The sequence below is a fragment of the Bufo bufo genome, chromosome 5, assembly GCF_905171765.1.
Source record: "Bufo bufo chromosome 5, aBufBuf1.1, whole genome shotgun sequence".
Lineage (NCBI taxonomy): Eukaryota > Metazoa > Chordata > Amphibia > Anura > Bufonidae > Bufo > Bufo bufo.
This window is the reverse complement of record NC_053393.1, coordinates 538,956,731-538,983,793: the sequence shown is the minus strand read 5'-3', so window position 1 is coordinate 538,983,793 and position 27,063 is coordinate 538,956,731. Positions and strand designations below refer to the sequence as shown.

The 27,063-nt window shown below is 42.6% G+C and overlaps 1 protein-coding gene across 1 annotated transcript in view; it reads left to right on the top strand.

The window, feature by feature from the left end:
• The window catches only part of DGKB (diacylglycerol kinase beta), a 668,472-nt gene that overhangs the window by 298,152 nt on the left and 343,257 nt on the right, over positions 1-27,063 (top strand). Inside the window, exon 20 of the mRNA XM_040431289.1 lies at positions 22,916-22,980. Within this exon, the coding sequence (XP_040287223.1) occupies positions 22,916-22,980 (65 nt within the window). The remainder of the gene's footprint in view (positions 1-22,915; positions 22,981-27,063) is intronic.

Here is a 27,063-nt window from a genome sequence, read left to right as displayed (position 1 = left end):
GCCCTCACTGCATCGTCTGTCTCTGTGCAATGCAAATGTGCCCTTTCCAATCACACAGAAATATTAAGTTGTTTCAAATCTTCTTGATTCTTTGAACTTCACAACTAAAAATACTCATCATTATAGAAAACAGGGAGCAGAATGAATGGCGGTGATGATAGGGATAACATTGCATCTTCACAAAAAATAAATAAAAAATTAATGGATCTGCACTTCCGTTCCGCAAAAAAATAGAACATGTTCTATTCTTGTCCGCAATTGCGGACAAGAAAAGACATTTTCTATAAGAGTGCCGGCGATGTGGAGTTCGCAAAATGTGGAACGCACATTGCCGGTGTCCATGTTTTGCGGATCCGCAAAACACATATGGACGTGTGAATGGACCCTAATGATGTGCAGCCAGCCAATCCGCAGATAGCCATCCCTGTGCCACAGCCCTATAATAGCCTCATCCCGCATGGTCTCTGCCATTTCACTGTAAGCTGAGCATAGGGAGAGACGTGGCAAGCACTAGGAACAGTGTTTCAGAAAGCTTTTAATTGTAGAATATTGAATAGGGAGAGTGCAGAAACAGTGCAGGGAGATCTTAGGAGGGGTTTTTAGACACTGTAGGGAGAGCATAGGGAGACTGCAGGGACAGTGCAGGCCTAGTGTAATTGCTCTATGCATCTTGCTCAACTGCTGCGCCATTTATGCTTAATCTGTTCTGTTATACATAGACTTAATGTGCGTCAGACCTGATCTCAACAGGTGGTCTAATATATAGTCGTGTTTATCTAGTTCACCTCCTTGCGACATTCTTATTTAATCTGTTCAGTTTTACATAGACTTACTGTATGTCAGATTTGGTCTAAACAGGCAGGCTAATATATAGGCTAATTTATCTAGTTCACCTGCTGTGCAATACATACTTAATCTGGTCTCTTATACATAGACTTACTGTGCGTTACACACACTTGTAACAGGCAGTCTAATATGTAGGCGCGTTTATCTAGTTCACTTGCTGCACCATTCATACTTAGTTACATAGTTACATTACTGATTCAGTTACTGTACACTATGGCCAACAGACAGTTGCCTGGGCCCTCAAAAGGATAAGGCAGTGGCAATAATGTTGCTGTATCCGGCACAAGTAGCATCAGAAGAAGGGGTGGTTGTAGCAGTAGCTGCAGCAACAGGCCAGAGCTGCCACTGGATTCCAGCTGTCGTGTTTTGACCAACAATCCACCTGCACTAGAATGGGTGACTTGCTCTTCAACATCCTCTCAAGTGACATCAGACACACAGAGCCAGGAATGGGTGGGTTCCTCTGACAACACAGTTAGTTGGCATGACCCAGGAACAACCTCTGTGCCCTTACTTGTCCTGCAACTGCCTTTTTCTTTTGCTGCTCCTTCTGTTTGAGAAGTAATATATGCTGCTGGCTCTGCTCTGCTTTTCAGCAAGGATGATCTTATTGAGGACAGTCTGTAGCTACATATGTGAAAATGTCGGGCATCACTGCGTTATAATGTGTGTGCTTGGTCAGCGGGTGTCATCCCAGATAAGTCGAAGAAGAGAAAACCGGCACTTCAGTGAATTGCTGAATGATTCTTTTTATTGGTCACTCATGAATACAGTGACGTGCGTTTTGGCACATGCATGTGCCTTTGTCAAACAGTGAGTGTACAGCTGATTGCAAAGAAACAAATGAACAAGGATTTAAATAGCCTGCCCCAAGTCACATGACCTAAGCGTCACGTCACCAGGGAAACAGTGGGCGGTAACAAAACAAGTGAAAAAAATATACATAGTAACTATGCAAATTCTGTAGTTCCTCTCCGTAGTCAGGTTATGGAAATTTTTTAGTTGCACTGCGAAAAGTTATAAATATACATGATAATTGGATATCTTCTCTTGTCTTATTATGTGTATTTATAACTTTTCGCAGTGCAACTAATACATTTCCATAACCCGACAGTTGGGTGGGAGCACGTGTTGCAAGCAGTCAGGGAAATGTCTATTAGACTGGTGAGGGTGACATAAGTGACGACCAAACAGTAACGGATGATAATGATGATGTAGCCAATCACACGTGAGAGCCGGGTGATGAGAGGGCATCATCATCATCATCAGGGAGTGGGAGTGGCAGTGTGCCGATGAGCCAGCAGGAAAGAAACAGTGGGATATCGAGCCAAATGAGCCCAGGGTAGACTGTCTGCTACTCAGAATTCTACCTGTCTGGAAACAACTAGCGGTGCACAGGTTCAAAAAGGCAGCGGTAGGCAATAATCATGGAGTGGTGGGGATAAAATGCCATACTCGGCAGTGTGGGAATTTTTTATCAAGTCTCTGGAGGACGTTAGCATGGCGGTATGCAGGATATGTGGGCCGAAGGTAAAGCATGGTCAGGGTGCTTATGTTGGCACAACGGCCCTGCGTCAACACATGGAGGGTCACCATAAGGTGGCCTGGGAGAACTGTGGCACTAATGTAGTGGTACAGCTTGATGCAGCAACCGCTGCATCTCCCAGGGGCCCGTATCCCTTCTCCAGCAGTCAGGGCTCTCAACCTCAACAGAAGAAATTTGTCATTCCTCGCCTTCGTCTATAGCTCCTGATGCTCCTCCTCTCACTCCTCAACACGTGTTTTGCCACCAATCAATCACCGAGGCAATTGCAAAGAGACAACGGTATGTGCTAAAAAAGCTGTACCAGCCCTGTACACATATGTTGGGCTAGTCCTTGAGCCTGTCCGTGTCCGAGCTGTAAGTATAGTCAAGGACAATATATGTCCTTCACAGCCCACTGGGTAAATGTGGTTCCGGCCCAGGCACACCAGTAACTTGGCCAGGTGATGGCAATGCCCCCTCCACGTTGTAATTGTGGGATTTCTGCACCAATCTCCTCTTCTGCCTCCTCATCCTCCATCTTGTTCTCAGCCTCTACTTCAGGTACAGTTCAGAGTGGTCCTCCAGCATACCATCTATGTAAACCACGGTGTTGTCACATTGTTCTGCACCTCATCATCCTGAGCGAACGGAATCACACTGGCGAGGAACTGCTCCGCGTCATCAACAAAGAAATCGAATCCTGGCTGTCTCCTCGCCAATTGGAGATAGAAACCATGGTCACCGATAATGGGAAAAACATTCTGTCTGCATGGCACATGTCTTTAATCTGGTTGTCACCCAGTTCCTCAAGTCTTCCACCGAACTAAGGCCTCTTTCACACTTGCGTTGTTGGGATCCGGTGTGCACTTCCGTTGCCGGAGGTGCCCGCCGGATCCGGAAAAACGCAAGTGTACTGAAAGCATTTGAAGACGGAGCCGTCTTCAAAATGCTTTCAGTGTTACTATGGCACCCATGACGCTATTAAAGTCCTGGTTGCCATAGTAGGAGCGGGGAGCGGGGGAGCGGTATACTTACAGTCCGTTCGGCTCCCGGGGCGCTCCAGAATGACGTCAGAGCGCCCCAAGCGCATGGATGACGTGATCCATGTGATCACGTGATCCATGCTCTTGGGGCGCCCTGACGTCACTCTGGAGCGCCCGGGGAGCCGCACGGACGGTAAGTATGCTGCTCCCCCACTGCCCGCTACACTTTACCATGGCTGCCAGGACTTTAGCGTCCCGGCAGCCATGGTAACCACTCTGAAAAAGCTAAATGTCGGGTCCGGCAATGCGCCGAAATGACGTTTAGCTTAAGGCCTGATCCGGATCAATGCCTTTCAATGGGCATTAATTCCGGATCCGGCCTTGCGGCAAGTCTTCAGGATTTTTGGCCGGAGCAAAAAGCGCAGCGTGCTGCAGTATTTTCTCCGGCCAAAAAACGTTCCGTTCCGGAACTAAAGACATCCTGATGCATCCTGAACGGATTTCTCTCCATTCAGAATGCATTAGGATAATCCTGATCAGAATTCTTTCGGCATAGAGCCCCGACGATGGAACTCTATCCCGGAAGAAAAGAACGCAGGTGTGAAAGAGCCCTAATAGAGCTGTTAAAAATGTCCAGGAACCGTGCGTGCACTTCAGCCACTCTGACCCTGCAAAACATGCCCCCCTTAACCTGCCAAGGCAGAATGGTGTTCCCCTACATCGCCTCATATGCAACGTTTCCACACATTGGAACTCCACGCTCCACATGTTGGACCGACTGTATGAGCAAAGGAAACCCCTGACCAATTTCTTGATGATTCTGGTGGATAGGACTACTCCCTGGTGTAACTTCGATGTTAGACAGTGGCAGCTTATGGCTGACAGCTGCTGTTTGCTCAGGCCCTTTGAGGAGGCCACTTTTTTTATCAGATTTATCAGCATCCTGGTGGGAATGCAGATAAATCTGACTGGCAAGGCGACAGAAGACGTGGCACCTACATGTCACTGCCACCTGAGCACTTTGTTGGCTGAAATGGCACAGGATTATGAGGAAAAGGAGGAGGACCCAGGAAATGCCTAGGAATACTATACAGAACTAGGTGGTTTTTATGCCCAAGCGACAGGAGAGGACCAGGAGAAGCAGCATGAGAAGCTGGAGGGCGATGACATAGACCAGGCAGATGACCCCAACATACTGTGGCAGTATATAAAAATGGTTGGGAGCACTCAAATAGCCGGCAAGTGTATGGATAACAAATATTCTGGTTTATTTAATACATAGTATCTCAAACACAATATAAACATCAAGAAGTTGATCAACTAAATAAGAATAAAAATAAAAATAAATATAAAAATAAAAATGAAAATATTAAAAAGTTAAAAACAATAACAAAATGTCAAATCCGTAGGTAACGATTATGTTGTATTCCAATGGTAATAAGTCTATATTCTCCTGATATCGGTGTTAGAGCATCTATATAAAAATTAGATTCATCATATGATTTATATCGGACTCTTTGAGTTGTTGCATTTATCTATTCTGTCTGCACACCATGTGTGAATGAAAAATGAAGAAGTAGAATATAGCAACAATGTACTCTTGATAGATGTTACACACCGCAATAGATTACCATAAGTAACATAATGTAGCAGACGTTCGCCTGTTAGTAGTGATTAGTACAACTGCAACCAGTCTCGCAGAGGATGATGTTTCAAGCAATGGTTTGGATGTCGATCATGCGCTATATATGCTGGTCAGACTTCTCATGCAGTCAGGCGATGATTTGTAGAAGCTGGTGCTGGAAATTCAAGATAGCGCTTCTGTTGTCAGTCGCGCTGTATCTGTATTCAACTGCGCTCAGGCTAGCTGTGTGGCGTTCCACGTGGGCTACGAATGCCATGCTGAATGGCCGCTAAGAATGGATGCGAATCAGCTCGAAGAGGATTACTTGAATGTCATAGTTAGTGCGTTACTTATGCGGATGCACAGTCGATATAGATATCAATTCTCTGCAGAGACTAACCTTTATAAAGATGAATCAGGCATGGATCAACCAGGATTTCTAGATACCGGTGCCTGATGCAACAAACTAGGCATTCTGGACTCATTCTGGCAGTAATGATCTGACTGTAGTGTGCTGCCGCACCAGAATGTTGTGAGAAGTGGCCCGTTACTTCTGGCCATGTGCTGCTGACACTATTCTAATTCTGTCACCTGCCTGATGCCACACACCTACTGCCCTATCCGCCATCTGCTCCTACTGTGATCTGCAACCATCTTGTGTTGTTACTGCCAATGCTGTTGACCCCCCCCCCCCCCTCACTACCGGGGCCACTGTGCTGACTCCTTATGTCATTGCCACCCTCATTACTCTATGACTGCGCAACTGTGATGGCTCCTCATGCTGTTTCCACCATCATCAGTCTGTTCGTGGCCACTATTGTGACTCTTCATGATGTTTCCACCCTCACCACTCTGTTACGGAGCCACTAGTGTCCTTGTTTAGCCGTGTTGACATCAGACATTCATTTTTCCATTTTTCTGATCCATCAGAAGAACAGAAAAATAAAAAACAAAACAGATCCTGTCGTTTGAGTGTTAATAAGGCCTCTATCACGTAGTCTGTATTTTGCATCAGGATTTGGTCACGATTTGGAAGCCAAAAGCAGGAGTAGGTCCAAAACACAGAATACAGATGTAGTAGAGTTAACAGACATGGTTTATGAGACGTGTTATCTAAACTAAATGCGTTAAGCAAACACCTTCAATTGCTTTTCAATGGATTTTGTTTCAAGAAAACGCGATGAGTTAAGAAATTTGAGTTAAAAGTTTGTGTGTTAACCCTGCTACATCTGTATATGCAAATATTTCCATGCCTTAAAAATACTGATCAAATGCTGACCAAATACTGACCATGTTAAGGAGTATGCTCAAAATACAGATTCCACTTTTTTTGGCTTTTCTTCTAACGGATCAGAAGAAGGGAAAAACAGTGACATCAACACAACCTTAATGCTGATACCCTCCCCACTCTGTCATGGAGCCACTACTTGAATCTTTGGCCACTGCACGTTCAGTTCACGCTAATAAATTAGACATGGCGCTAACATTGACTTGTAAGGCTGAGTTCACACTTCAGTTATTTGGTCAGTTATTTCCATCATTTTATTATGAGCCAAATTCAGGAGCCAAGCCTACTCTCAGATTAGGTATCATGAATAGTTCTACACCTGATCTGTGGGTTTGACCGGCACCTGCTTTTGGCTGACAATAAATAATGAGAATAACTGACCAAATAACTGAAGTGTGAACTCAGCCTATTAGTGACGCACAGTTATTCTGCAGCTAACAGAAGGGATTAAAAAGCATGTGTTTGGACTGCCACAACATATATTTTTCTCCACTACTTTATTGGCACTGGGTCCTTTTTTTTTATTTTGTCCCACTAAAGAGTCATTTGGAAACAGCTCCTGCAGGGGCACACAGTGTTTTTTTTTGTTTGCTTGTTTTTTTGCTGTACTGAAGGCTGCTGTATGCTTTTCTTTTGGTTTAATATAAAGAATTAGCTAGAAATGTTGGTGGCCTGCAGAATGATGCACACGTCCATCCATATATGTGAAGTGCCTGTCATTCTGACGCACATTAACTGTTTCACTACCAGAAAGGATTAGCTATGCATGTTGCTGCACTGCACACTGATGTGCTCCCTGATACACTCTCCCTAAAGTTTAGCTGCAGGCTGGGATAGACCGGATTTAACAAAATTGACAAAATTAATTAGTAACTAAGGCAATTTTTTGGCGAAATTTGGCAAAGCACCTGAATTGAATTTTTGAAAACTTCACTTATCTCTAGTGGCAGCAGTGGCAGTACTGGTGACAATTGTGGCCCCATGACATAGTAGGGAATGTGGCAGCAGCAGTGGCATACCGCACAAGATGGTGGCAGATTACAGTAATAACAGAACCCAACAACAGCAGTGTAATAGCAACCAGTGGTATGCATATCAATGTAAATATGTAACATGAACATAATAATAGGCAAAGAACTCCCTTTGTTGGAATGGCAGTAGAGACTGCAGGTGGGTGGAATCAGGCGGGTGGAAACATCAGAATAGTAGCAGCAGCAGCACCTGGCCAGAAGTAACAACCCATTTTGCACAATACACTACAGTATGATCATTAGTGGTAGAATGACCTATTCTGTTGCATCAGGCACAGGTACTGTATCTGGAATCCTGGTTGATCCACACCTGATTCATCTTTATGAAGCTTAGTCTGTCAACACTTTGGGAGGAAAGGCGAGTTCTTTTAGGGGTAACTATGACCCCCACTGCATCGAACACCCGCTCTGATGCCACACTACTGGACGGGCAGAAATGCATGCCCATGGCAAACTCTGCCAGTTGTGGCCACACTTCAAGTTTGCACGCCCAGTAGTCCAGGGGATCTTGTTTCATGGGTGACAGGGTGCAGTCCAAGTATGTCACCACCTGCCTAGTGAGGTTCTGCTGCATGTCCCACTGCTGCTACTGCTGGGTGGTTTCTTCAGAAGGCGGCTGAAGAAAACTGCTCATCAGAGACTCCAGACTTAAGTTGTTGCTTATGGAACTGGTGCTGCTCCTGTCAGTCATGGCAGTGGAGTGTGAGCACAGTGGGCCCCTCAGTCAGACCTTCCTGAGGACAGGCGATGGCTCATGTAGGCAGCAACTAACTAACTGCACAGTATGTCTCTATAGTAGTCCATTTTTGCATTCCTCTCAGAAGGTCTAAAAAAATGCCCCCATTTTTGACTGGTCGCGGGGGTCTAACATTGTGAATAGCCAGTAGTCATCTATCTGCCAAATCCTGACAATGCGGCTGTCACTAAGCATCTCACCATTTGCGCAAGGAACTTGGAGAGTGTCCCTGCCTCCTTCTCCACTGCATACTGCCATGGTCTGTAGGAGTCATCTGCTTTGTTTTCGTCATCACCCTCCAGCTCTTCATGTTCCTCCTGGTCATCTCCTTTCACTTGTGCAGATAAACCACCTAGTTGTGTATAAAATTCCTGGGCATTTATCTCCTCCTCCTTGTCCTCCTCTGTCTTCTGTCCCCCCGCCAATCAGATTTGTCAGCATCCCCTCCAGGATGTGAAGGAGTGGAAGGACATCATTCATCCCGTAGTTCTATCAAATGACAAATATAGTGGCCAACTTAAAGGGCCTGAGCAAACAGCATGTATCAAGCATGAGCTGCCACTGGCTAATGTGGAAGTTACATCGGCGAGTAAACCTGTCCGTCTGCAGCTTTTAGAAATTATTGACCGCCTTCCTCTGCTCATACAGGACTTATGAAACATGGAGTTCCAAATGGTGGAAACGCTGCATATGAGGCGATGTTGGGGAAGAGCATTTTGTCTTTACAGCTCAAGCACGGCGTTTTTTGCATGGCAAAAGTGGTTTAAGTCCATGCACAGTTTTCTGGACATTTTTAACAGCTCTTGTAGTTCAGTGGAGGACTTTAGGAACTGGGTGACAAAGAGATTGAAGACGTGCGCCATGCTCCCTGACACAGCACGTGCAAATGTTGTTTCAGTTATTGGTAACCATGATTCCTATTTCCAGTTGGAGAGGAGAGAGCCAGTTTTAAATTTCTTTATTGATGACGCCGAGCAGTTCCCCCCTGATGTGGCTCCATTTAGCCAGGCTGACGAGGTGCAGAACCATGTGACAGCTAGCTTTGCATAGGTTATATGCTGGAAGACAACATTGAACTATGCTTAGAGCAAAGGGTGAGGACAAGGTGGAGGATGAGGAGACAGAGGAGGACATTGGAGCAGAAATCCCAGCATTACAGTGGAGGCAGCATTGCCATCACCTGACCAAGTTGGTGTGCCTGAGCCGTAACGACATTTACCTGGTGTGCTGTGAGCGACATAATGTGTCCTTCACCATAGTTCCAACTTCATACATCAGTGCTGTCGTGAATTCTACTAGACACTGAAAGTAATGGGTAACATTACGGATTAACTATGAATGTCGTTGCACTTGAACGTAATGCACACAGCGATAAACTCTCCCTGCAGTCTCCCTGTACTCTCCCTATGATCTCCCTGCACTCTCCCTCTCCAATATTCTTCTATTAATAATTTTCAGTAACACTGTCCCTAGCGCATGAGAGCTTGCCACGTCTCTCCCTACACTCAGCTCACAGGTAGAGATAAGTATGGGTCCAGAGAAAAAGTTGGAACAGAAATTTACGCAAGACTCCATTAGTGGACCACTCATAAGAGACAACCCCCCCCCCGCCCCAATTTAAATGTAGACTGTGGTGATCATCTGAACGCCACCTGAAGATTTTTCTGGCCACTGCAGGGAAAATGTGGCATTGACGGGTGATTGGTTCAGATGAATGGCCCTCCATGGACAGCTTGACAGCTTACTATTGCACATAGACCGTTCCGATCTAAGAGCAAGCAGAGATCTTGAAAATGGTAAGGAATTGAAACACTAAGTCTATTACAAACCTGCATTTACATATATTGATTAAGCTTCATTTCTAGATAGCTCACAGCATATAAGTCCTCAGCCATTGACTATCCACAGGTGGCTCCGGCCCTCTACAGACCTACTGTATATTAAACATTCTACCGCTATATATAATATATTGTAATGTAATTGAAGCCAAAAGGAATTATAAGACTGAGACATCATGGTGAAAGTATTGAAACAAGAAGAAGCACATTGGAGGAAATGTCCTGTAATCTTGTGTAATTATTATCATATCTAATATAAATGAGAAAATGTACGTTTTACATTTGTTCGTAATGAAATATGGCGCGGAGAAGGGATTCAGCAGGCAAAGGAATATAGGATAATAAAATGTAGATAATGTCTTAATCACTCTGCATTATTAAACATTAATAGAAAATCATTAATAGCATCTCTGTAACCATCTATGTCATTCAGTTCTCAGTCTACCATGAAGGCTCCTCTTCTCGGATCCTCTCCGAGCGTCAGTAAATTTCTGAGGAGTAAGAACTTAACTGCTTCAACCCCATCATAGTGAGGAGCTCTCATTTTTATTCCCAGTTCCCCAATTTAACTCATATATAAGTACATAGAACACCATGGAAAATTGTTGGAGAATTTTTCCATCCTCTTTTGAGAGAATACAGGTGTCCATGGCTCCAAAAAGAAAAGCCACCAAGCGAGAAGCTACATACCGGCTCTTACCTGTTATGGCCCCTTTACGTTGCCCATTATTCTAGTAGATTATTGCTAATGAGGGGTTGTATGAAAGCTCTCTAGCAATAATCAGCCCCTTTAAAGGTGTGGCCAATTACCTGATGAACAAGTGAAACACTTGTTCATCAGGTGATAGATGGCTGGTGCGGCCTCTTAAATTATCGTTTGTGGGCAACAGATCATGCAGTCTATTCAGCCTCTGCTGCCCACAAAGATTTTGTATGAGGATGAACGTTGGCATTAGCGATCGTTCCCCCCATACTGATGAGGGGATTGCTGCATGTAAATGCATTGGTCTCCACCACTGATGAGCAGGCTATTGTCAAGAAAGAACACTTCCTTCCCAACAATTGTCTCCATCGAGCATTGTAAAGTGGCTAGGGAACTAAGAATCAGGTATTATAACATTAATCATCATCCTTGATCCTTCTTTCCTATGACATTATTATTTGTTGGGCAGAGCTTGGAGGTCACTACATGCATTAAATAGGCCTGATGAAATGTGTGACTAATGTGGACCTTTAGACTGCTGACCTTATGCCCTCCACCCTCCCATTCTTCTACTTTATCAGAAACTGTTTGTAGTACCAGTTGGAGCCACCAGTTGTGACTCTGAAAAATAAGTGTTTTCTGTAATGGCCGGTTGGACCTTTTGATCACCATGGTCCATAGTGATAATGATGTGATCAAGGGGGATCTGATCAACCAATCATAGGTCATCATGAGACTTCTAGTTCAGGTGATCAGATACTTGCGCCTAAAGCAGAACACAGTGGACTCAAAGTTATGATGTATTCATGAGGAGAACACTCCCCACAGTTCCTACCATGACACCTCATAAGTGACCAAAGCCCCCATTTTTTTGCAAGTGCCAGTCGCTTTTGAGAGGGATAGGTAGGTGAGGAGAACCAGATGGAGCGTTCTCTTCATGAATGTCCACTGTTAAGCTGTAGTTGCATAAAAGATATATTTTTGTCTGTCGTTTAGGCACATATCCTTTGGACCTGACCCCATAACATGGACCTGTCCCCATAATATTGACTTATAGCCATAGTGACACACCAATAGGTAATGCTTTATTTAGGTCAAAGATGTAAATATGGGTGACTGATCCTCAGGAAAAGTCTTCGATATTTGATAGTGCAGGTCTGACTCTCGACACCCCTACCAATCAACTTTTGGAAGAGGTTGTGGTGCTCGGCCTGTTACACCATGTCCATTGGGCAGCTCAGTCCGATTTAAGTGAATTGGACTGAGCTGCAATACCAAGCACAGCCACTATACAGTGTATGCCGCTATGATTAACCATTTGAAAATTGACCAGTAGGTCTTGAAACGCATCTTTAGTGTTGACTAAATTTAAGGTCTCGCCACAATTTTTATTTTTATATCTGCAGATGAGTGACATTTCTATCATTCCAACATCTTCGCACAACACACAGGGCCACAGGTATAATCCTCACTCTCTATAGAAATCAATAGACAATGGTTTAAAAAAAGTGAATACCATAAAGCAAAAAGAAACAAACTGCTCATTAACTCCAATTAACGGCCAGGGCAAAATCCTGCACTCGTGCATTAGTCTGAAGTTATTGCTATTTTTGCAACAGAATGTAAAACACATTAGTGCACTGGAAGAGAGGTCAGCAGAAAACTATAGAATATGTCGTCGGGTAGGAGCCGACTGGTCCCTCTACTCCATTTTCCTATCTGCAGCACAAAGTCAGATATAGTTTATTATCAATCTCATGTTATCTCATGTCCAGTGGAGACAGACTACTTGTACATATATTTAGTTGATTTTCTATTAACTCTTGGAGTCCATTTGCTGGAGCAGAGAATCAGCCAGTGCTGTTCAGTTTGCCCCTGTAACATCCAGAACTGGATTGTAATCCTAGTTTAGTCCTTCAAGGTTTCATACATGGTCATCTTTTAAGGTTAGACCCCACTGAAGTCTACAGAGAATCTTCATGTCAACACAAAACACTGAACTTTTAGATCTTCATTCAGTTGGCGTCTGATCAGCTGGAGACACTGGACATCCAGTTATTTTCAGTTTTGCAAAAATAATACCTGCAGCATTACAACCAACTGGTGGTACCACTTTAACTTAATGAGGAAACATGTATTCAACCATGGTCGACAATTGTGGCAATGCATTTGACCATTGTGACCATTTCTTTGACCAGTGGCGTACACACAATCCATGGGGCCCCGTTGCGAAACTGATCCATGGGGCCCCCTCCCCGTCGACGACCCTCCAACCCGCCGCAACCCACAATATTCTCACGTAAAACCAGCTCTGCTACATTATGTAGCAGTGCTGGTTTTGTCATCCATTTCTTATATTTATTATATAGACTAGTAGCTCAGAATTGCACCAATATCCATTTACTATTACTGCCAGAACATGTTGGGTGTAGTAGTTTCAGCCCAACTGGGCAGTCAGAGGTTGTAGGCTACAGAAATATAGCAGAGTTAGTTATAAAGCCATTGATAGGCCAATTAAGTATTTTACCATATGAAGGCAAAAGAAATGCATGACAAAACCAGCTCTGCTACATCCAAGCATATAAGCTCAATAGAAGTGCCTACACAAAAGAGCTGCACCCCAAGACAACAGAAAAACCCCATTACTTCATAGCACAAGTCACCAGTCATAACTTTACATACATTGCCCAACTCTCAGCCCCCATCAGACCTCACGCACTCTGAAAGCCGGACCGGCTTCTTTGTGCAGCGCTCTCCCTCTCCCTTTCTTTTCCGGCGCCTTCTCCCTGTCCCTGCATCTCAACGTCATGTCAGGCACGCCGCACCGCCGGCTGTGGAGGAGACTCAGGGGGAGGAGACTCAAGGGAGGGTAGGGCTGGCAGCAAGGAAACTTAACACTGGGGGGCGGGCCCCGGGCCTGCCGCCCGGGATATACAGGCACAGCACTACTGCAGGGCGGGTCCACAGGCGGCCGGGGAGGAGACTCAGGGGGAGGAGACTCAAGGGAGGGTAGGGCTGGCAGCAAGGACAGTCAACACTGGGGGGCGGGCCCCGGGCCGGCTGCCCGGGTTATACAGGCACAGCACTACTGCAGGGCGGGTCCACAGGCGGCCGGGCCCCCTGGAGTGCCGGGCCCGGTCGCAAGTGCGACCCCTGCGACCCCTGTATGTACGCCACTGTCTTTGACCTTTGTTGACTATTGTTGACTCTTGACTCTTGTGACCATGTATTTTACCATTGTGTAGCATTGTAACCATGCATTTGACCATTATGACCATGTATTTGACAATTTTTGGACAATTGCAACCATTTATTTGACCACTTTGTTGACCGTAGTGACCAGGTATTTTACCATTGTTTAGCATTGTAACCATGCATTTGACTATTGTTGACAATTTATTCGACCATTGCAACTAGTGTTGAACGAATGAAAGTACACGAAGTGGACTTAGATCTGAATTTCAGGGAAAATTCGATTTGCAGGAAAGAAATGCCTTGTGCTTTGTGGTAACAAATAAATTTTCCCTAAAATGGCGGTAAAAAATAAAGAAATTATACTTACCTCATTCATTTGCGTGCAAAGAGCGGCCATCTTGATTGAAGATACCGTGCGACAGCATGATGACGTTGCGCTGGATCTTCAATCAAGATGGCCGCGGAGGACTCTTTGCGAGCAAATGGATAAGGTGACTATTTTAATAATTTTTTTTTTAACAGATTAACCCCTGACAGCCCTCAATGGTCATTTCACATGTCATGATCAGCTATGAACATGGCATCTGAGGGAGCTGCTCATTCGCCGTTCCTCATCATTGTCCCTGCTGCTCACAAAGAAATGCGCTTCGTGACAAAGTAATTCATCACAAAGTGAAATTTGGTTAAGCAGCCGAATCGAAGATTTGAAAACTTCTCTCATCTCTAATTGTAACCATGCATTTGACCATTATTACCATTCATATGACCATGGTTGACCGTAGAGCATGTGTTTAACCATTTGAACCAATGTGACCATTTATTTGACCATTGTTGACTATTGTGACCATGTATTTCACCACAGTTGACCATATATTTGACAACTGTTGACCATTGTGACCATCTTTTTGACCATTGTTGACAGTGCCGTCTTTAATATTGATTGGACCGTGGGCAAGAGGGAGAACACAATTGCCGCTACCGCATTCATGGGTCCATACTTTATTAACTAAGTAGGAGTACATGTAGGGCATACATGGGGGATGTCCCTGCACTTACTATTATTCCTGGGCGCTGCTCCGTTGCGCCACTGTGGCCCCCCGTTACATACTCCTGCGCTGTATGCTAAGTAACAGCATTGGAACACCAGGGAGGAGACATCAGCTTTTCTCCCTGGGCGTTCCTTCTTCCTGGCTGTAGCGCTGTCAATCGCAGCGCAGAGAGTCACAGCCAGGGAGAAGGTGGGTTTGTTTTTATCCCTGGCTGTGACGCTCTGCGCAGTTATTGGACAGCGCTACAGCCAGGGAGAAGGAATGCCCAGGAAGAGAAGCTGATGTCTCCTCCCTGGTGTTCCGATGCTGTTACTTAGCATACAGCGTGGGAGAATGTAACGGGGACCACACCGGCGCAACGGAGCGCGCCCAGAAATTATAGTAAGTGCAGGGACATCCCCCATGTGTGCTCTACATGTCCTGCTACGTAGTTAATAAAGTATGGACCCATGAAAGGTCCTTCAGTGGCCAGAGGGGCTCAAGTTGCCTTGGGCCCCACAGGAGCAACTGGGCCCAGGGCGGCCCTGATTGTTGACCATTGTTAGACCTGGTTTAGCCAATTTGTGGAAATTGAAAACCTTACAGTATCAATTATCTTGCCATGGCAAATTTATCTGACCACGGATGACCACTGTGACATGCATTTGACTGTTGTCACTTAAAGGAGTTATCCCATGATTAATGTAAAAATGAAAATCAGATGTCATACAGCACATGACCATCTATTTATAACAAATCTAGAACCAGCCCTGTACCTCACATGGATCCAGAAATCTCCCCATTCATTGCTCTGGTACATTTATATCAAGCTGACAGCTCAAGGGGAGGGTCTTTTTTGCTGCAGCTAAGGGGGCGTGTTCATGCTCTCCCTATCACAGCTCAGGAGGCAGTTGAAGGATGAAACTGAGCATGTGCGGCCATCTCAGTGAGCAGGACAAAGAAATCTGAAAAAGAGCAAACAGCAGGTGGTGCTATACAGATACATTTTATTGAATAACTCAGTGGCTATGCAACATTTTTAATTACATTCAATTGCAAAAGTATTCAGGTCCAGGTGCTGGTTAGAAAACTGTATAATTTTTTTTTGTGGGACAACCTCTTTAAGATGAAAAGAAAATCCTTCTAAACTCCAAATACCAGAATAAATCCCAATCAGTGAAGGCATTCAGGCCCCCACTTCAACTTGAGCTGTCAAAATGCACGATTCTTCTTTCACAGACGATGTTGGGGGAGACTTGAGATCTCCCGATTCATGTTAGACTGTTGGCCAGACCCACTGAAAATGGTGGGTTTGGCCAACAATAGTAAAATGTGTATTGAGGCCTTAAGGGATATTCCCATCTGGAATGCTTATAGCTTCAACCTCTGGGACCTGCTCGCTCATCTATTATCAAAAGTCCCATAGCAATCAAATGAGATGAAGCCACATTTGTGTGGTGTCCTCTTTGGAGCTCCATTCTTGAGATAGGAGCAGGTCTCAGAGGTGGGACCTGCACCTATTTCTTATTTATGCCATATGCTAGCAATATGCCATAAATGTCCCAGATGGGACAACACCTTTTTAAGCCAGACTAAACAAATCCAAGTGTGTTTACCTGTCTTCTACTGAAGCCCACTCATTTCCTTAATCACATTTGTCATTTGCCTTCCTCTGGACCTGTTCTAGTCCATCTATGTCAGGGATGCTCAACCTGTGGCCCTCCAGTTGTTGTTGTAAAACTACAACTCCCACAATGCCCTGCTGTAGGTTAATAGCTGTAGGCTGTCCGAGAATGCTGGGAGTTGTAGTTTTGCAGCAGCTGGAGGGCCGCAGGTTGAGCATGCCTGATCTATGTCATTCATAGACTCAGGTGCCCCAAATGTTACACATTATCCCATGTGTGGTTGGACTAGTGATTTTTATAAAGGCATCTATGCATCATTTAAGGCTTCCCATGATATTGTTATTGCCTTGGCAGCAGCTGCCTGGCACTTGTTACTAAAAGTAAAGCTAATATGGTTTATAGTACTGGCATCCATCACTGGGATGATCCCTGCAGTTGTAACCAATGCAGCTAAAGTCTACCTTGCTGTCGGCAAACGTAAACTGTCCTATCTCTTATATATCTGCATTTGAGATTAGTTTAATCTGAAGTGAAACCACACTCCTGTCGAAACTTCATCACCCTGGCTAGCATAACTGATCTGGAGTTGAGGTGTGCCCTTGGAGCCGGAGAGGACCCAAAAGAACTGTCTACCTGATCAGTACTAGAAATAATTTATGAAAGTTGACTATGTTCGTTAAGATTTTGCATTGGGAAATGAATGCTACTCCTCCTTTCTCAGGTCATAGATTCACACACTCTGTCTTCTACATCTTCTCCAGATTTTTTTCTTTGCCTTCCATATGTGCAGATGTTTCTTTATCTTGACATCTAAACGATACATTTCTTCATTTTAAAGACTAGAACTCAATTATAATGGATTCTGTGAAGCAGATAGTTAGTAGGTAACGTGTATTCAGTGATGGATCTAAACTCCAGCTGATTGAACCAGCAGCTGTGGGACTTCATTATCTTTTGAAAGGCGGCATGCCACACCAGCTGGTCCCCATTCTAAGGGCATGACATCATTTTCACTATACTAGTCATAAATGTAACAATTGTGTAGCGGCAAAAGTTCTAGCAGTGTTGTCGCCGCTATTTTACAAAATAATGTAGCGAGAGGCTGAATTAAGCTGACAGACCAAGACCAAGTGCAAGGAGATGACGAGACGGAGGAAAGAGTACAAGTACATGTGAATGTATAAAACTTTGAACAATATCTTATTCATCCCTCAGCTATATAAGTACATTAAACAGTAAAAAAAAAAAGTAGGAAAGGGGAGGAAGGGGATGCAGCTGCAGCTTCTCTCCTCTGTTTGTGCAATAGAACTTTGGAATGTGTCTTATTAGGGTGATGTGCCATCTTTGTGCCTATAGCTGCTATTTTCCTGCCTTTAGAGTCTCTGTAAGTGTTTAAAACACCTACTGAGTCCTAAAATCTCTCTGAAGCTATATAGTAAAAAAGTAGGAGAGGGGAGGAGAGAGATGCAGCTCCAGCTCCTCTCTGTTTTTTCAACTGCATGCTGTGAGAGAGGCAGAACAGTAAAAGAGAGGAGACATCCGATTGCTCCATAATACTTAGGAATATGTCTAATTAGTGTGATGAGTCATCTTTCTACCTCTAGTTGACCTTCCCAGTTTCCAGACTCTCACTAAGGCGTCATGCACACAAACGTTATTTGGGTATGCATCTGAGCTGCATTTTTTGCAGCTCGGATGCGGACCTATTCGCTTCAACGGGGCCACAAAAGATATGGACAGCACTCTGTGTGCTGTCCGCGTTCCTACCTCCGTTCCGTGGCCCCACAAAAAAAAAAAATAGAAAATGTCCATATTACTGGCAAGGATAGGACTGGTCCAATGAGGGCCAGACCTTCCGTTCCACAAAATGCTGAACGGACACGGCTGGTATCTGTGTGCACGATTTGCAGACCGCATGAGGCCTAAGTGTTCACAAACTTGCCCAGCGCAAAAAAAAACAAACCTCTCTGTAGCTCTAAATAAATCAGTAAAAAAGTAGGAGAATGGAGGAGGGAGAATTGCAGCTTCTCTTTGTTTGTACAATAAAACGAAGTAGGAGAGTGGGGAAGGAAATGCAGCTGCAGCTTCTCTCTGCTTGTGAAACTGCATGCTATGAGAGGGAGAGGGAAGGAGAAGTAAAAGTAAGAGGAAAGCTGAATTTGTAATAGAACTTTACAATAAGTCTTATAATTGGGATGTATCATTATCTCTGTGCCTGTAGTTGACCTTTCCCTGTCTCCAGACTTTTTTTAAGTGTTCAAAAGCTTACTTAGCCCTCAGAAAATTGCTCTCTATCTTTACTTAACACAATAAAGAAGTAGGAGAGGGGAGGAGGGAGTTGCATCTGCAGCTTTTCTATATTTGTAAACCTGCATGCTGTAAAGGTCAGGAGATACAGTATCTTGTGCGAAACAATATGGGGTGTTGCAACAGGAGGAAACCACATCCAAGTAAGGACAAATATCACACCAGGAAGAACTCTGAGAAAAGTAAAGTTTGAAATTCAGGGGAAAGCCTTAGGGACCATGTAAACAACTGTACTCATGAGCCATATGCCTTTGTTACATTTGGCAAATTGTGGTATTCTCCATCACATGTCATATATTGGAGCTATGTTCTCCCCTAGAAGGAACTTCCATATACAGTTGGAAGAAAAAGTATGTGAACCCTTTGGAATGATATGGATTTCTGCACAAATTGGTCATAAAATCTGATCTGATCTTCATCTAAGTCACAACATTAGACAATCACAGTCTGATTAAACTAATAACACACAAAGAATTTAATGTTACCATTTTTTTATTGAACACACCATGTAAACAATCACAGTGCATGTATAAAAAGTACGTGAACCCCTAGACTAATGACATCTCCAAGAGCAAATTGGAGTGAGGTGTCAGCCAACTGGAGTCCAATCAATGAGATGAGATTGGAGGTGTTGGTTACAGCTGCACTGCCCTATAAAAAACACACACCAGTTCTGGGTTTGCTTTTCACAAGAAGCATTGCCTGATGTGAATGATGCCTCGCACAAAAGAGCTCTCAGAAGACCTACGATTAAGAATTGTTGACTTGCATAAAACTGGAAAGGGTTATAAAAGTATCTCCAAAAGTCTTGCTGTTCATCAGTCCAGGTAAGACAAATTGTCTATAAATGAAGAAAGTTCAGCACTGCTGCTTCTCTCCCTAGGAGTGGCCGTCCTGTAAAGATGACTACAAGAGCACAGCGCAGACTGCTCAATGAGGTGAAGAAGAATCCTAGAGTGTCAGCTAAAGACTTACAAAAGTCTCTGGCATATGCTTACATCCCTGTTAGCGAATCTACAATATGTAAAACACTAAACAAGAATGGATTTCATGGGAGGATACCACAGAGGAAGCCACTGCTGTCCAAAAAAAAACCATTGCTGCACGTTTACAGTTTGCACAAGAGCACCTGGATGTTCCACAGAAGTACTGGCAAAATATTCTGTGGACAGATGAAAGCAAAGTTGAGTTGTTTGGAAGAATCACACAACACTATGTGTGGAGAAAAAGAGGCACAACACACCAACATCAAAACCTCATCCCAACTGTGAAGTATGGTGGTGGGGGCATCATGGTTTGGGGCTGCTTTGCTGCGTCAGGGCCTGGACGGATTGCTATCATCGAAGGAAAAATTAATTCCCAAGTTTATCAAGACATTTAGCAGGAGAACTTAAGGCCATCTGTCCACCAGCTGAAGCTCAACAGAAGATGGGTGTTGCAACAGGACAACGACCCAAAGCATAGAAGTAAATTAACAACAACATGGCTTAAACAGAAGAAAATACGCCTTCTGGAGTGGCCCAGTCAGGGTCTCAACCTCAACCCGATTGAGATGCTGTGGTATGACCTCAAGAAAGCGATTCACACCAGACATCCCAATAATATTGCTGAACTGAAACAGTTCTGTAAAAAGGAATGGTCAAGAATTACTCCTGACCGTTGTGCACGTCTGATCTGCAACTACAGGAAACGTTTGGTTGAAGTTATTGCTCCCAAATGAGGTTCAACGAGTTATTTAATCCAAGGGTTCACATACTTTTTCCACCTGCACTGTGAATGTTTACATGGTGTGTTTAATAAAAACATGGTAACATTTAATTCTTTGTGTGTTATTAGTTTAAGCCGACTGTGATTGTCTATTGTTGTGACTTAGATGAAGATCAGATCACATTTTATGACCAATTTGTGCAGAAATCCATATCATTCCAAAGGGTTCACATACTTTTTCTTGCAACTGTAGAACATACAATAAAGCATTATATGGCGGCACATGGAGAAGTGCCTCTGTGAAGCCTTCTGCATGATGCCTTATAGAGCACACGGTAGCTTATCCAGCGACTCTGTGCCATTTATGCACAGGCGTAGGTTTCGTTTTTGATATATGTATACATTTCTGCATCATTTTTTTCACTTCTGTTTGTCAAAAATACGACATAACGCACAAGGAGACTAACGTCAAAATAATGTCGTCCTCTCGACAGTGCAGCAAATAAACCAAATCCACATTGTAGATGTCCTTAATAATCGATGAAATTCGCTCACAAATCTCCAGCGCAAAAAAAACGCTTCCTGTTTGGGAGACAGTGTATTAATAACGAATAATGTATGAATGAAAAACTTCCTTTGTCTGGGACGATACGACTGTGCAGGGAATAGCGATATGGATTTTTAGTTGCAGTTGACGCTGATGCTTTCGGATGGATATTTTCAGGCTATTTGTCTTGAGTAAAAGTCTTTCACCTCAGTAGTAGATATCGATGGTCGTCCCGTTGTAATTATACAGTTTAATGGAAGGTGGGATGGTAGCATTGAGCACTCCGGGACACAGGTAGATAGATCACTGTCTGGACACAGTTCATACCATCATAAAACATAAGAGGATGGAATTGTGAATGTGTATTAGCAAAGCATGAACTGTATTTCAATAGTATACTCCTTCAATATATATTTGCCTTGTCTTCTCCTGTTTACTCCTGGTCTAAATTTACAGAGCATCTGTCAGCAGGGTGGACCCTAGGGTTTATCCTGCTGATCAAAATGATACCTGTCTCGGAAAAATCCATTGGGGCATTCCTGAGAAAAAAGTCTTCGAGGGCTTAAGTGCACCAAGTGCTCCATGGTGCACTTCAGCTTTTCAGTACTGGCCATGCCCCCCCCAGTGCACTGAAACCCTCACTTGTATTAAGAATAAACTTTTTTTTTTTTTTTTCTCAGGAACAGCACAATCGATTTTTACAAGGCAGGTATAATTTTAATCAGCAGGATCAACACCACCAGGATTAATAAGGTTAACCCTGCTGACAGGTGCTCTTTAAAATTCGACAATAAATTTTTACTTCAATTCACCCTCATATCCATCTCCCTGCGTGCCACCCTCAGGGTGCTGCCATATTTCATGACACCAGTCTAGGAAGCTGAGGTGTGAGAAGATGCTTGTGACATGAAGTAGATTTGTTGGGAGTGTGTCTCATGTCTGTGTTCTCCTATCCATTTAAAGATAGCCACTTCAAGTTTAGACTCTTGAGTCAACTGATGTTACCGGGGAAGCCTCATACAGCCAAGCATTTCTCCTCCGCAACAGGGAACTGTACTGTACTTTCAGTCCGATGACTTGTCGACTATGTCACACATAGGTGGCTTAAGTTAGACAGAGTTGCAGATTTCCATACTGGCTCATAGATGGATGTACAGCGTTGAGGACTCCTCTCTACGATGTCCATATGCTCTAGTAGGGCATATGAATTATTTTCTTCACAAGAACTTTAGTATTGAATGTTCAAGAATATTTCAGGTTTAACATCCACTTAGAATTTTTTTAGTTCTAGATGGTGGCCTTCAAGATGGTGAATCTGGTAGGGTGCATCTCTTTTAAAAAAAAAAATTGCTACGGACTGGATCTACCTTCACTGTGTTAATCAAGGGAGCTGAAGTGATGGTAGAACATATCAATCTGTGCCGCCTTTTTACTTTGATGACCCTTCCAGATATCTATAGGAACAAAGAGATTCAACCATGTTGACCATAGACGATCTATGGTTCTTAGAGCTCTGTCCGGCAGAATAGCCACTTCCAGAAAAAAATATTCATTACTGAGTCATGGGCATCTAGTTAAAAGGGTTGTCCACGCTATGGAAACAATCTCTTTACTAAATGAAGGTACTGTAGTATTATATGATGTTCATTCCATGGTTGTAATGAGTCCTCCAGGGTGGAAGCCATTCCTTGTAGAGGTTTCCATCACCAAGGCAAGTATAGTGAAACACCAATCAAAGGATCCCTATGTTGTCTTTTTGAAAAAGGGTCCAGGTGAAAAGAGGTTGTGAAGATGGGACAACACCCTTAATCATTCCCCATTCCATTCACCATTAGTGGAGAGAATAGATGTGAAGGAACACATCTCTATCTTAAATGATACAAGTCTTTATGAACACAAACATCCAATGGCCAATGTTTTTTCTTCCTACAGGATGCATCCATCGCTCACAGATTTCATATGATGCGAGAAAAACATCCTGAAAAGTTCAACAGTAGGTAAGAGACTTGTTCAGGTTCTTTGAATATTTTTTGATGAAGTTGCTTCTGATATTGTTATTCATGGGGTTTTCCAAGATCAGAAAAAAATTGGGCCAAGGGGAGAAATGCCATGTAATAATAAAAAAACGGTAGTCATCTCCACTGATGTTCCAGTTCCATCTGGTAATAAATTCCTTCTTTATTTACTGTACTACAGCGATGATGTGCCCAACTGGAGAGGGCTGGAGCACAGGAAAGATGTCACTGACAGGGGATTTAATTTTCCTGCCTTGGCCCAATTTTTCTTAGTTTGAAAACCTTTGTACTTGGTTGAATTGAAACTGTATGATATTGGTCCTACTGAAGCCATACCTCCTAGAGCTTGAACCCTACACTGCAACCCTAAATTCTTACAGGGTATAGGCAAGACTGATTATATCAGCTGGATCTCCACAAGTAGAACTTGGACCTTCTTAGACCTATTGATCTATATAACATTAACATTTTTGTGTTCAACAACAATTCTTCTTCTTGTTAGAAAACAACATAATTATTATGAATGTCTCACCATCTTCGGTGTTCTGTCCCAGAGTTCTGTTATTCGTGGTACCAAAAGAAATACAGCAGGTAATGCTATTTCTGCCATGAAAACTACAGATTCTTTGACCAGACACCTTTTATACTCCATAGGGTCAGTTGATCGGCATTTTAAATAAGTCATGACATTTGAGCATGTTCAAAAATACTTTCTAAAGTTGCAACCGTTCCAGCCTTAGTGTCCTTGCAAAGAACAATGCTTCTAGATGACCTCCATACCCCAGGACCAGATGTAGCATGCCATCATTTTTATTCTCTCACAGTCACACAGAATCCATACTTATGGAGTTCTACTGTTTTCATACAAGAGACATACAAAGGTACATTGAAGGGGTATTCTAATTTAGACAATTATGACATATCCACAGGAGAACAGGGCCCCAAACAGCAGCACTTTTAACAGAGAAGAGACCCACATGCGCGGCTCTTTCCATTCCATTCTATGGGATCTTCATGATTTTCCAGATAGGCATAAACTTTTTACATGGGACGATGACCAGAAACAAATGCTTGTAGAAATGAACTCTGACCAAAAAAGGACCAATGAAAGGGTTGGCCCATCTCACACATTGGTAGCCTATTGCTAGGATATGCCATCAGTGTTAGATAGGTGCAGGTCTGGGACCTGCAGCTATCTGTAGAACAGGGGCCCAAAGTCAACGAGAGTGCACAGCACAAGCGGAGCCACCCTCTATTCACTTTACACTCCAACTCGGTTATTTCACGAACTCCCATATAGGTGAATGCAGAGTCTTTAGCTCTGATTGATTAAAAAACATGATCATGGGATGGCCATGCCCGTTTTGCAGATTGCAAACGATGGATCTGCAAAACTGGGGCACCCTTCTTGTGCACTCCACATCAAGGAGCAGACCTATTGACTTCAGTGGGTCCACGACCCACAACATGCGGCCGAAAATAGGACATGTCCTATCTTTTGCAGTATGGAGCTGGAAGCCCATGGAAACAAATGGAAGCCCTTCAGTGTGCTTTCTGGTCTGTGCTTCTGCATCGCAAAAGATAGGACGCGTTCTACAGTATCTTTGGCCGCATCTGTCGGATCAAAAAGCCATTGAGGTCAACGGATCTACATCACGATCCGGAGTTCACATGGTTGGTGCCCCTGTTTTGCGGATCCGTGGTTTGCAGTCATGTGAATACAGCCTTAAAGAGTTGTCCACAGAATATGTCATAAATGGCCTATAGATGTGGGTCCTGACTCTAGAATACAGTATGCACCCATCATGAGAACGGGCGTTCCTTGACCACCTGTACCTATTGGATGTTTATGGATGTAAAACCCAACTGAGCTGTGGCCCCTACACGTGTCAGATATTTAGTGTGAAAATATACAAATTAGAAAATCCATTGATAATATACGGCCTATACTCTATATGTGGGTTTAAAAACCAAAATAAGAAAAAAATCTTGCTGTGGAAAATTGATGAATAGAACTCTATTGTTTACATTAATGCATGCCCCATCACTTTTAATGAGAACATAGATAATCAGGGTATAATTACTGTACCAGGGCCGGGTCTTATCCGAAGAGGAGGGGGGGGGGGTGTAAAACCAGCAGGACTTCAATGTGAAGAAACTTTAACATTTGGAACATAAATGAATCTGAAATCAATAAGAAAATGTTTTAAATTATTTGAGAGCAAAGAGGAAAAAAGCCATTTAATCCGTTAAACTTCTGTGACAATGTGTGAAGAGCATGTTACCGAAGAATAGACGGCGTGCTAATTGAAATGTGGTGAAATCTGCACGAGACGTACAAACATAATGAAATATTCCAATTATTATAACCTTTATCTTCTTGTATTATCTGTATATTGTGAGCAAAACATTAGTGGAAAATAATCAAAATTGCTACTACAGCCATGTCAGGCTGTAATAATAATAATAATAATAATAATAATAATAATAATAATAATAGTAATAGTAATAATAATAGTAAATTCTTATAGTAGTTATATTCTTGTACATAGGAGCAATATTATAGCAGTTATAGTCTTGTACATAGGAGCAGTATTATAGTAGTTATATTCTTGTACATAGGAGGCAGTATTATAGTAGTTATAATCTTGTACATAGGAGGCAGTATTATAGTAGTTATATTCCTGTACATAGGAGCAGTATTATAGTAGTTATATTCTTGCACATAGGAGCAGTATTACAGTAGTTATATTCTTGCACATAGGAGCAGTATTATAGTAGTTATATTCTTGTACATAGGAAGCAGTATTATAGTAGTTATATTCTTGTACATAGGAGCAGTATTATAGTAGTTATATTCTTGCACATAGGAGCAGTATTTTAGTAGTTATATTCTTGTACATAGGAGGCAGTATTATAGTAGTTATATTCTTGTACATAGGAGCAGTATTATAGCAGTTATATTCTTGTACATAGGAGCAGTATTATAGTAGTTATATTCTTGTATATAGGAGCAGTATTATAGTAGTTATATTCTTGTACATAGGAGCAGTATTATAGTAGTTATATTCTTGTACATAGGGGCAGTATTATAGTAGTTATATTCTTGTACATAGGAGCAGTATTATAGTAGTTATATTCTTGTACATAGGAGCAGTATTATAGTAGTTATATTCTTGCACATAGGAGGCAGTATTATAGTAGTTATATTCTTGTACATAGGGGCAGTATGATAGTAGTTATAGTCTTGTACATAGGGGCAGTATTATAGTAGTTATATTCTTGTACATAGGGGCAGTATTATAGTAGTTATATTCTTGTACATAGAAGGCAGTATTATAGTAGCTATATTCTTGTACATAGGAGCCGTATTATAGTAGTTATATTCTTGTACATAGGGGCAGTATTATAGTAGTTATATTCTTGTACATAGGAGCAGTATTATAGTAGTTATATTCTTGTACATAGGGGCAGAATTATAGTAGTTATATTCTTGCGCATAGGGGCAGTATTATAGTAGTTATATTCTTGTACATAGGAGCAGTATTATAGTAGTCATATTCTTGTACATAAGAGCAGTATTATAGTAGTTATATTCTTGTACATAGGAGCAGTATTATAGTAGTTATATTCTTGTACATAGAAGCAGTATTATAGTAGTTATATTCTTGCACATAGGAGCAGTATTATAGTAGTTATATTCTTGCACATAGGAGCAGTATTATAGTAGTTATATTCTTGCACATAGGAGCAGTATTATAGTAGTTATATTCTTGTACATAGGAAGCAGTATTATAGTAGTTATATTCCTGTACATAGGAGCAGTATTATAGTAGTTATATTCTTGCACATAGGAGCAGTATTTTAGTAGTTATATTCTTGTACATAGGAGGCAGTATTATAGTAGTTATATTCTTGTACATAGGAGCAGTATTATAGCAGTTATATTCTTGTACATAGGAGCAGTATTATAGTAGTTATATTCTTGTATATAGGAGCAGTATTATAGTAGTTATATTCTTGTACATAGGAGCAGTATTATAGTAGTTATATTCTTGTACATAG